Here is a 12,986-nt window from a genome sequence, read left to right on the forward strand (position 1 = left end):
GGTTGCCTGTGTGAGCTTTGATTTTGATTATGTAGTGCATGTTCACTACAGCTTCCATTTTGCGTTATAGTCTGTTTTTTTTTTTTTAAATTTGGCTGCAGTCCTACAATATTGCTCTGAGCTACATTTTGATAATGTTGTAGTCATATCACACTTTTATTCACCAAACTGCAGCCGTCTACAGTCTCCTCTGACTTACAAACAGCAGAACAAGCAAAAAAAAAAAAAAAAGACAGCAAGCTATCCTTATAAAATGCTGAGATGTAATGGTCAACATGGTGGAAACCATAACATAAACTGAAATCATCTTATTCCCTACTCATCAATTATAAAATTTGTTGACCTAGAAATGTTTTGTTTTATAAGCGATGATAGCAGCCAACCACCAAATCAAGTGAAACTGAAATATAAATTCCACTTTTTTCATAAACATCTTACCATCTTTTTCCATCTGTATTTTTGCTCCTTTATATTTCCAGAGGACAGTGGGTGGAGGTGAACTGACGACATCACAAATAATGTTGGCATTGTCTCCTTCGGTAAACTCTTGGGGTGTGGGAGCATTTGTAAAGGTGATTTTTTCTGGAATAAAACACAAAACACACTTTTCACTCTGTGATATAACATGTTTCATTAAAGCTCTTTCACTCGCTATGATTGCTCTCTAATGGTGGCACATTTTGGTGAAACAGTGCCTTTAATATTGTGCTCTCCATGTCAATAATTCACAACTGAACATGACCAAACTGAATGAATACTTAACAATTTTTCTTATAACCACCATTTTCAACATACCAAAAAACCAATTCATCTTATCACCCTAAACAATCTCCCCTGGTACCCTCACTATTCAAGCTGCCAGAAATGAAGCAGTATCTAGCCAAGCCATTTCTAAAACTGACTGGCTAATGGAATTTGCTGAGAGCTTTTTATTACATAGAATGAAGCAGAACTGTTACCTTACAGCCTTAAACAGGTCACAAGTTACACAATTTGATTCTGAATTGGAAAGCTATAAAGCTATCTCATCAAGGCTTAACATATGAGGCCATTTTAGCTATAATGCGCGGCTTATTTCTTGAAACGGTCATAAAACTTTCACTGTGAAGTTTGCTCCTGTGAAACTCACCATCTGCATGGGGCACAAGCAGTTATAAGTTAGCACTTATATGGTTTGCATGATGTAGCACTCCACTACGTATGCAAACTGCCACTGCTACTTTCCCTTCCTGCTGATGGCAGAAGTTGGCATGTGCATAACCAGTGTGGAAATTTCAGTAGCTTGCTTAATTTGACTGTGGGAGTTTGAGTCACTGCTGCAAGTTGGTGCTACAGTTAAAAATCATCAAGTACCTCTTATTAAAACACAGCCTTTAACAATCCAGGACAAATGCTCCAAGCTGCAACTCTTTTCTACACTGCTGTACACAATATTGTATATCACTGTTAATATGCAATGGGTGGCCACATCTAATCATAATTTGAAACAGGTCCTGAAATAACAAAAAAGTTCTGTTAGAAAAATAATTTCATCTCTGACGGACATTTGCTGATGCTTGGCATTCATGGAAAATAAAATCCATTACTCACAAGAACTGCACAACAGACAGGATCATTAAGCAGCCTTCTAATGGTCTTCCGACCGTTTATTGAACTGATGAAAAATCCATCCTCACTTGAAAAGAAAGAATAATGTGTTGCCCTTGAGCAGTCAATAAAATACCATGTACTGTATGGTGTGTGTGTGTGTGTGTGTGTGTGTGTGTGTGTGTGTGTGTGTGTGTGGGGCGGGGGCTTACGGAAGATCTTCACTTTGACGGTTGACTCCGCTTGCTGGTCTCCATTGGTAGCGACACACTTGTATGTCCCAGCGCTTTCCGTCCCAGCTTTATACAGTGTGAGGGTGGAAGATGACTCATCATTACGGGTTACTGTTGTGTCTTGTCTGTTCGGCTCTATCCTGTCCCCACTTGGTCCAAACCAGTCTATGTGCTTGGCAACGCCTACAACTAAGAAAACAGACAGAACAGAGCAGCACATAAGAAACAGGTATCTATAGGGTAACACATCAGTGCAGTCAGCCACTGCCCACAGACTGTATACTGTAGGTGGTTCATGCTCCTGCAAGGACTGAAGCTTGTGGTTTATGCATTTCAGCTGCTTGTAGCAACTAAGATATCAGAAATGTAATATATTTCGAAGGTTTTATATCAAAACCATATGAACAACAACAAACAAACCAACCAACAAAGGAGACTTAATCTCATCATCCATTGATGAGAATGAAAATCTGTACATTTCATCCACATGAATGCATGATGCACATCCTAGACATTTAAGTAACTGGGAAACCACAACATGAAAGATTGGGTAGGGTGTAGTTGTAGAACTTAATCCTGCAGGACAGGAAGAGTGGCTGAGAGATACTTTGTACTTCTCATTAATATTTGTATCTTAAATATCATTTATCCACACACCTAACACATAACACACAGAAAAGACTTTTGAGAAGAACTGATTCCAACAGAACACAGGCCTATGTATGTTTTGTCTATTTAATCCACTTTATCCACTATTTTCATAAAACAGCCTGAAAATGTGGGTGTGAAAACTGAAAACATCCTAACTGTTAAGGTGCAGGTTTAAAAAAGTTTTAACAAATTCTAAGTTAGGATGGTTTGATAAACTTACCTTCACACACAAAGAATTTGGACTCTCCAAGACTAATCTCACCATGAGTTGGTATGATCTGCACTTCCAGTGAAACTACAACAGGAAAAACAAACAAACAAAAACACAACACAAAATTAGAAGCAACTCACTATAAGTAATAGTACACTTACTTAAACAGGAAACACAGGCTAATTAAATATACAAATGTCAGCATATCTATGCATGCCATCTGTAGCCAATGACAGAAGTAATTACTCATTACTATAAAGAATAATACTTGAGTTTCATTATGTATCTGATGGTGTACCTTCAGTAGCACTATAGTTTTAAAGTCCAAGGTTTGGAGAATTAAGGATTTTTGCTTTATTTTATTTGTGTTTTGTTTTGTTTTGCTTTAGTTGATTAACAGCTGGTACAACTACTAGATGTGAGAGCGTAGAAAACAATGATATTCCTCAAGCTGTTACTCATTTCTTGCATGCGTTCCTGGAGCAGCTTGTCCAATTTCCCTTGTCCTTTAAGTGTTAATACCCACATCTCTGCTGCAGAGAAAGCCATTGTGACGCCACTCAGTGGTTTGCTTACTACTGTTTTTAAACCTCAGCCATCTTGGTGTGGTGAGAGGCACTTCAACCCCGATTGGAAACACATTCAGTACCTCTCCTTAAGACCTAACACCAATTTAATAAAGGACTCATTTCAAAAAGGACCACAATGGAAATATTGATCACAAGGAATTAATTTGCATCATAATGACTTATGAATTAAACTGAGTATTGCACGAGAGAAGCTGAAGCTTTTTAAAATGGGACTGCAAAGGATCCAGAGAATCGCTGGAGCCAGCACCCATCTACACTTTAAGGCACATACTTCAGTTTTCTGATGTGGTAGCTTGTGCCACATACACCTGTTATCTTTGCACATTCATCCATATTTTTTACCGCAACTGAAAAATGCAGTACAAGCAATAAAATCAACATGCACATTAAGAAAATAACTCTGCCAGTTTTGGCCCTAGCAGCCCTGTCACCAAAAACATGGGCATTTCCTTTTCCTCTGTTGCCTGCAGTCTTCCTGTCCTATCAAGAGAAATAACATCAACACAGCAATGCAAATATTCAGTTAAAATTCTACAGCTGGAACCAGTGCTGCACTCCCAGTGTACCTTCAGATAAATTATTTTTAAAATACTATATAATTTTTTAGATATGATGCTGTCTGGCAAGATAAATGCAGTGTCTCTCAGTGAGAGTCTGCACTTCATCAAAGATTGGATGAAAAAGAGAGATTTGCATCATCTGACACTAAAGGAATGATGCCCTGAAACATTTTGTACTTAATTAGAACAAAGTGTGACTTGGTTCCTGTAGAACCTCCCAAAGGGGCAGTCAGGGTTCCAGTGGATGACTAAGAACGGCGTCTAGATGGACCTGAAATCCCACTTTATATCATGCATGAGTGAGACTGTATGAGCGTGTACCAAACTAAAGGTCAGGGCAAGAAGGTGCACACGGGGGCATCGATTGACACAGAAAGAGGACAATAAGTTTAAATAAAGGTGTCTGGAGCAAAGCGGTAGAATGATTTCTATATTGCCAACTTGTGCAGTGAACAGGTAAATATTAATTTTATTTTAGTCAATCTGTTTAAAGTCTTCCCATAAAGTGACATTTCCCTTCAGCAGAGTCCTGTTCAAGGCGAAAGAGATTAAATAATCCCTGTTGTTAAAAAATTTGGCATTTAAGTAAATTAGACCAAAGTAACTGTTTGCCCAAGATTTAAAAATCATAACTATAACAATAATTTTTAAAAAGTTGATCAAATTCCTTCTTTTAGATTTAACCAATAAACTGTACCACTATAACTGTAACCACTAAAAGATGAGATATTCTGGTGAACTTAAAAGAGAAGATCATCAAAAAAAAACCTTAGGATAACAGCTAATATCTTTATTTGAATTGAGGGTACCAGAAATTATGGAAATATTTGCCTAATAAGGACTTAAATAACTAATCAAGTGTTGAACTATTAATCACTTCAGCTCTTTACCCAAACTTTAAGACACACATGGTGTAAGACTAAAACTGAACTAAAGAAAATGTTTGCTACATTTTCCATTTGACTGGTAATGTATTTATTCAGTTGTCTTAAAGTTATAGTTTTAAATGTGTCTGTTGTTTCACTTTTGTCAGCAGGATTTGATGTTCAAAGTGACGAACATCAAATCCTGACATCAACACTCTTGTCATTATTTTTAAATACAAGAGTCTAATAAAAATGTTATGCTAATTTTATGGAAAAGGTTTATGAATTTAGTTTTAATTGGACTAAGGAAATAAAACGGGTTCTATTTATTTACTCAAACAAACAGGCAACTAATTTGCAGAGGAGGCATGCCAGTGATGATTATTCAAGTCAAGAGAAGTTTATTTGTACAGCCCATTATCACATTCAGTGTCTGAAAGGGTTTTGAATAAACAACAGCTTCCAACCCAGTCCAAGTAATATAAGGAAAAACATCCTAAAGCATGACACATGCATAAAAATGGCTGAAATCATAATGGAAAGTGGTAACTTTACAATGAATGTAAAATGCAATAATTATAGCGCAATTCAGCAACAGGAAAAGAGTGTTCACGACTAATATGATAAGTCCATTATAGGATGCTTAACAAAGAAAATGGTCCAGCAAAGGTTGAATGGAATGAGCTCCCTCAGATAAGAGGAGAAAAGATCTAGTATTAGGATTAGGGAGGTGAAGTGGCCATTACGGAAAGGAGCAGGATGTGGGGCAGCTGGTGATTTTACATTACAAAGCAGGAACGTTACAGTAACTAACATCATTAGCATCTAGCACTAAGCACACTGAGTAAATTGGCAATGTCCCTGTGTGTTTACTTGCCACTGAAATCTAATAGCAAAACCACTTGTTCATTCCCTTTGAAGATAACTCAAGATATATACTTTGTACTCTAATATAACAGAGGAATGCAGAGGCTGCAGGATCATCAATAACACACGAAATGCTTACCATTGCACTGTATTTGAAGAGCAAACATGTATGCCTTACAACAACCTGAAAAAAAACTACCAACTACCCCATCTAGATCAAGGCTTGTAGACTAACTGTACAGACAGTAAGTCAACAATCTATTTCTTGAAAACCTGCTAAAATAATGATAACTGTTAAACTGCTAACAGGAAAAAAACTGGGTGAGTAATGACAGAAATCATTTATACTTTTCATCTAACTCTCAGTTATATTCACTGCAGTAAGCCAGGCTCTAAAGCTTCAGTATACTTCACAATACTGCTTTTCCTATTAAAAAAAATGCAAAACTACTTTCATATCCTCCAAGTAAGCTGAATTTCAGTTCCCAAAGGGAAATTTTATGACATGATCCCATATCCTCATCCCTTCCACTCAATAAATGTTGTTTTTTCCTTGTTCTGTTGGGTATTCAAATACAGCATTAACACACCTGCACAGTCTGAGAGTTTTCCAAATGAAATTGTTCTGTAGGCCAAGGACTAATTGGTTCTCTCAGATTGAAGGCAGAACCGTTGCTCCTCTTCGCTGAGACTTATGAAGGCAGGGTAATTGCTCTCCAACGAGCAGCTCACTTTTCATACATTAGTGAGGCTAACAAGCTACTGTAGTTCGTCTTGTTAAAGGGCAAAAACTCTTTCAAAGCAGGGGGTGGCAAAATTGAAGAGAAGCAAATTAGTGGTCTAGAAATTTAATATGCATGTGTTTCCCACACAATCAGATTCTATGGGAAATAAATATTTTGAATGCAAGCTCTTCGCTACAATAACTAGCTTACAGGGAGTGAAAGATGCTCTTCATGATTTTATGAAAAGAGAATAAATATTTTCAGTTTCATTATGAAACCATGGTGGAGCAAATTAGACTGGCAAGCTGCCACACTATAGGTAATTAATAGGAAACACTGTCTGAATCCCTAGTGAACAATCCATTCTGAAGTAGGCTTAGACTGGATCACCATATCAAAGAACTTAAAAAGGAGTAGAACTGTAGATAAGAGGAAACAGGAAAATTATTTTTGCCTGTACCATATATTTCAAGCATTGGTTTCCTGATAAATCTGATATTTTTTAATTCCCTACCTTAAGAGGCTATTTTTAGCAACTCTTATGGTCTGTAGGTTGGTTAATCTATCACAATGATCCAGACTGAAATGTCTCCACTTCTGGGTAGGCTGATTTTAGCACAAACGGTCATGGTCCTCAGATGATGAATCTGTCTCTTTTCCCAGGAAAATACTCAATACTCAATACCAAAGACTTGTGGGGTAAACAATGATTAGAACAACATAAACACCCGTAGCCTGCTAGACCGTCATTTTCTAGGGCTCTGAAGGTGCTCATCCTATTCATCCTTTCACAAAAGGAGCAGATCCTGGTCCTCCTGCTGGGTTAGGGACCTTTCTCCTCCATGCTCTTGAGATTGTGCTGGGAGACACAGCAAACCTTCTGGCAATGGCACATATTGATGTGCCATCCAGGAGGAAATGGACTACCTGTGCAACCTCTGTAGGGTCCAGGGATCACCTCATGCTACCAGTAGTAACACTGACCCTAACCAAAGGACAAACAGCCTGTTCTGCAGTTGACTCTTGTTTGGTGTTGTTTATTGGATTGGATGATTGAGAGCTGAAGAAACAAGATATACTGACAATTTAACAATTGATTCCTTTAACAAACAGGAGCCTCAGTAGCATTTGGAAGAACCAAACACGGCCACAACAGCCTGGCACCTCCTCCTCGTGGTCACCAGCCTGGTCACACACTGCTGTGGGATGGCATCCCATTCTTCAACCACCATTTGTGACAAGTCAGCCAATATGGTTGTATCGGTCACTCTGGCATGAACAGCACACCCAAGCTTATCCCACAAATATACAGTGAGGTTGAGGTTTGGCAAGTTTTCCTTGGGCACAACCTACATACTCAACTCTGCCGCTCAACCCACAAAGACATTTTCCTTACAAATGTGGCTCCATTTAAGGGAAAATAAACAGGCTTTCCAACAATATAAGATTAATTGCAAAGAAGCATTATTACAACAAAGAAATAATTGACCAAACACAAATTTCCTTAAACATTTTAAGATTTTCTTAGTTAGTTCAAAAAAACAAAAAAAGGATGATTTGTTGGTTGTGTGTTGTGTTTCTGGTGACTTTGGTAGGATAGACTGGGACTTTAAAAGAAACATAACACTTTATACACACAAATAATTGTGTCATTCTGTTAAATTAACATTGTCTTTCAATGTTACAGATGGGCAGAACTGATAACATTTGCCGGCAAGCTCCCACATTAACGTCATTTTATTACTTGCCACAGCTGCTAGCAGCTGCCTTAATGATAACTAATGGCTAATGATAACAGATGGCTAATGTGGCTATTGGGTAACTGCTAATAGGGCTGGGCAATTAATTAAAAGTAAATCAAAACCAACATTCAGAATGTCTCATCAACGCAACCTTGTCCATGTTTTTAAATTCTTTTAATACTCCCCACAGTATCTATTGTCCCTGTTAACATATTACTATGTGTGTTGTCACACTACTTCACTCCACCCAGAGTGCAACATGGAAGCATCATGGAGTAAAAGTCGTTAAACAATAAATAAACTACACAACTTGAGCACCTTGTGCTAAATAAAAATGCTGTGTTCGCTATTATATGAAAAAACTGTCTTTTTTTGTCTCACTCGTTCTGGAGATCATTCTGGAGATCGGTCACATGTATGATATTGAAATATGTGCAAATTATATATATATATATTTGTTTGTGTGTGTGTGTGTGTGTGTGTGTGTGTGTGTGTGTGTGTGTGTGTGTGTGTGTGTGTGTGTGTGTGTGTGTGTGTGTGTGGTGCAGAAGAATAAATGAAAGTGCATGGCGAAGGTGTTTTTAAAGGCATTTTCGGCCCACGAATTCCCCCAATTTAATCGTACGGAGTCGACAGACGCGCTGACACTTCCAAATGACCAATTACCAATTTAAGATGACATAACAGCAAAACGCAGCCTTGCTGAGAGTCAAAAGTATGGACTTCAAACAATACACCAGTTTTTAAATTGTGTTGATAGGACAAGTAAAACCAGACTTGACTGCTTTTTCCTGAATATTGTTGTCATGTTTAATGTGTCTTTGGTGCAGAAAAAACAGTAAAAACAGGATATTCACTAGCAGAAGCTGCTTGCGAGTAAAAAAAAAAAAAAAACTTTTTGTGGGAGTATGAGTGATGGGGTGAACGTGGGAGAAAGCAATACTCCTACTCTTATTTTATTGGGCTTTTGTGATTTTAGGTCCCATGTGTTAATACAGTGTGTCAAAACGAAAAACGTCACACATGTGAGGTTGTGCTAAAAAAAAATATATTTACCAAACAAGGAACAGTAAGCAGTTTTTAAGGTAAAATATAAAGGTAAAATCAAAGTAGTCAAGAATTTCCAATTATACTCTAAACCCCAGAGGGTAAATATAGAATATGTTTAGGATTTTGCTCACCTCACAGGGACTGCGCTCTATCAGTATCGGATTGGAGCCAGCCAAAGGTGGGTGAAAACTACATAAAAATGTATTAATAAACAAAACTTTTAGGACCTCAGTAGACCTAAGTATAAATAAACGATGGCAACAACATAGTCCACACTGTAGGCTCAACATATATATTGAACACAGAAGCATAAATTAAGCCTTGGGGTATGTCAGTAATTTAGCTGGGCACACTGAAAAAGTACTTCTGTCTCCCACTGTCTTTTCTGATATTTCTAATATAACTAGAAAAAAATCTTTATTGCTGGGTGTCACAGCCCTGTATCTTCCAACATTTCCATTCTTTCTCCACTATCTCTTTCAAACAAAACCATAATAATGCCCCCAAAATAATACAAAATTGGTTAATTCCCCAACATCTTTGCCCAAGGAACAACAAACTTTTGTGATGTTTCAAAACAAGACTTAATGCATAAAATAAAAGAATGTAAATATTTAGTATCTTTTTAGATTTATTCCTTATTATCATATTGGATATATGAGCTTGACCATATTGAGCTGCAGTATTGTAACTGTAAACTGCTAATCATCCAGCGGAAGAAAGTATGGCTGTTAAATATTGAAGCTGGAACAACCTAAAAATGAGGATAGCAGAAGGTGGCCTGAAGAGTATCAGAAGGTGTTATGTACCACTAATTGGCAAACCTAACCTTAGGCTCATAAAACTTATATTCATATAGCAGTAACATACCCAAACCTGTGCTATGTTTCCTAGCTGTTAAAGCCCCCAACAATACTGACTGAGACCTACAGAGAAATAAACAATTCAAGTAGGAAAGAATGACCTAGTTCAGAGGAAACATAATTTCCCTGCAGTTCAACTTGGCATTCAATTGCTTTTACATAAAATGAACATGAAAAAGTCCCACTGGGGAGGGCCCCATCAAAATCAACCTGAACATGTCCGCCTATAATGCAATAAACAACCCAGGAATATGAAGTTACAATGCGTCAGGAGGCATTCAAAGAAAATTCAATTTGCAATTTGAAACAGACACAATGGGAAAAAAAACAGATAATTACAGTAAATAATAGCTGTTGTTGACTGATACAGAATACTGTTGGAATTTGAAGATCAGCTGCCAACAAATGGTTTAGGATTGACTGTCTTGCCCAAAATCTGAGCTGCAAATGAAAATCTTGCTTACATGAAATAATGACAAACCAATTATGAGCAGTGAAAGATAGCTGAATCAAAATTGCACCATAATATGCAGAGAAATACCAATAAAACGCTAACGTTTTTTTTCCTGTATCCAAACAATAACTATGGCTGTGACATTAGCAGTTCATTTGTGATGTAACATTTTCTGTAGCTGTGGGCAATGTCACATTTGGATGCAGGCTGATTATGACTATAGGAGACAGCTTGCAGTGTCAATAATTCATGTCTCTGTAGGTCATCAGCAACACAGTAGTGTTTTAGTCTTGGACGAATCTGATTAAATTCATACTACTGGTACCATATCATCAGTTACATAGTTTATTTATTTGCTGCTTCTCAATGCAGATCACAGCATGATGCAGTAAGATGCAATACATGCTTTGCCATCTATCTGAATGTAGCTGTAGTTTTACGACCAGAAATGGCAGCAAAAATCCTTCTTGACATTCTGCTATCATTTTTGTGTATGTGTTTCTATTTCAGGATCGTGTTTGCAATTTCTTCAGAATAGCCATAGGGCATTATACTACATTATATGCACATGTTCATACACATGTGCTTACACGTGTGTGGGTGCGTTTGTATGTAATGATGGTAATGGAAGGGGTGGATTTCATGAATGAAAATTATGTACATTGATGTCCTTGGGTTGCAACAATCAGTGGCTGCAGCTGGAGGACCTTTAATAGCCTCGTGTAGCCTAAACCCATCTTTTCTAGCATGGCTCATATCTTAAATCTAAGTTACCCACAGGAATACACTGTTATTTTGGAAGTAACTGGTAAGATGTGAAGGGCAAATACACCATATGGATAAGAATTTCTGCAGTCTGGCCCTTTTCCTCTGGCGTCTGTAGTTATCTTAGAACACTTCGGGAGCTGCAGCCTAGGCTGTCGGATGTTGTAGTAAGCCTCGACCCAAGCCGTGACTCGCCTCACTTGCCATGTGGGATTATGCTCATCAACTATTCTGCCAGTGTAAAAAATGCACACACATTCAAACACTTAAACTTTAAGCCTGCCAAACTGACAGTCACAGTAATAAACATCTGCTTACTATCTGTGATCTAAACCAAACAAAAGATTGGACATGTCCTTCAAATAAATGGTGCACTTGCCATTAGGGCAGGAAAGTTCATAATATCCATCCATCTATCATCTTCTGCTTATATTATTCATATTCAGCTTTTCAGCACAGATACACAAACAAGAATGCATGCACCACTGCCTCACTGTCAAAGAGCATTTAATTGGCAGCTTCTAAATAACCGGAAAGCAGATGATTTTATAATTTAACTGTCTCCAGAAATCAAGAGCCTCTTGCTCAGTAATGGTGCCAGTTTGTTTATAATATATTGAAAGAGTCTGACTCATCCATGTTAAGTGATGATTTGTCCCATGCCAACAAGCTAAAAAGTCTGCCAATGATTTGCAAACTTGGGCCAATTTATGGTGTTGATTTGTTATTACAAGTACAAAACTCAACTAATTCATTTGTCACTGGAGCAAACTATCACCAGATTTATTTATTACAATGCACAAGCTGCAGCTAGCAAGCCATTGTGAAATGACAATAAATACTGTACAGTGATCCCTCACCTATCATGAGAGTTACTTTCCAGAGACCCCCGCAATAGGTGTAGTATCTTCGCCCTCGACCATAACGTCTATTTCCGCTAACGGTGTAGGCCAAACCAATCTCTTCATCTGAGTGATGAACATAGTTATGGGGAGTTCTATAAATAACAATATACCGCAAAATCCCGCGATACAGTGAAGCTGCAATAAGTGAACCGTGATATAGCAAGGGACGACTATAAATATATATGCATTTCAACATGTGACTTGAGAGTTGGTCAGGTTCACACTGCAGTAGACACAGGCTCTTAATTCCAGTTTTTTTGCCCCCCCCCCCCCAAAAAAAGACTCACAGCATTTAATTTAGAGAAAATATAGGATCTCAGCGTAAGTGAGAGTGTAAACTTTAAACAGCAGCATGCATATAAAATATTTATTGGAAATTGTTTGAAATGTTTGTAAAGCTAATGTATGATGTTATATATTTTGTATAACATAAAGGATAACATTCAGATGAAAAAGTATGAATTTTCGGCAGCACTCTTAAAACCCCTAAAACATAGTTTTGTGTTACATGGTGAACTCCAGAGGAGTTGTCTCTACCCTCTGCCTTGATGTTGGGTGCAGCAGGAGATGGTAATGAGTTTCATCTGCCTTTTCTTGCAAGTTTTATAAGGATGAATTATTGTTTGTATGGAACATCCTGTCCACAGCTTTTCTGACAGGAAGAGGGACGGAGCTGTTTTTCATACATGGGTGTTTTGTTCTGGTCAAGCAGCAGGACTTCTGTGCTGTGTCTCTTATTTAAAATTAAAAAAAAAAAAAGAGTGCAGTCCTCATTTTAGAGAGGAGGCTTAAGTTCCTGGAGAAAAGATGAAGTTCTGGATGGGATTTTAATGTCAGGACTGTGGGACACTCATAGCTGGTGTGGTTCCTTCGGAAGATGAAGGAAGAAGCTGCTTAAAGGCCCTTTCACACCGGAC

The 12,986-nt window shown here is 37.7% G+C and overlaps 1 protein-coding gene across 20 annotated transcripts in view; it reads right to left on the bottom strand.

The window, feature by feature from the left end:
- ncam1b (neural cell adhesion molecule 1b) overlaps positions 1-12,986 on the bottom strand; it is a 76,264-nt gene that overhangs the window by 37,379 nt on the left and 25,899 nt on the right. For all 20 annotated transcript variants that reach the window (XM_030743948.1, XM_030743946.1, XM_030743945.1 and 17 more), the window contains exons 2-4: positions 2,692-2,766; positions 1,800-2,009; positions 439-582 (exon numbers count right to left, since the gene is read on the bottom strand). In XM_030743948.1, the coding sequence (XP_030599808.1) occupies positions 439-582; positions 1,800-2,009; positions 2,692-2,766 (429 nt within the window). The remainder of the gene's footprint in view (positions 1-438; positions 583-1,799; positions 2,010-2,691; positions 2,767-12,986) is intronic.

This window comes from Archocentrus centrarchus, chromosome 13 (genome assembly GCF_007364275.1).
Source record: "Archocentrus centrarchus isolate MPI-CPG fArcCen1 chromosome 13, fArcCen1, whole genome shotgun sequence".
Taxonomy (NCBI): domain Eukaryota; kingdom Metazoa; phylum Chordata; class Actinopteri; order Cichliformes; family Cichlidae; genus Archocentrus; species Archocentrus centrarchus.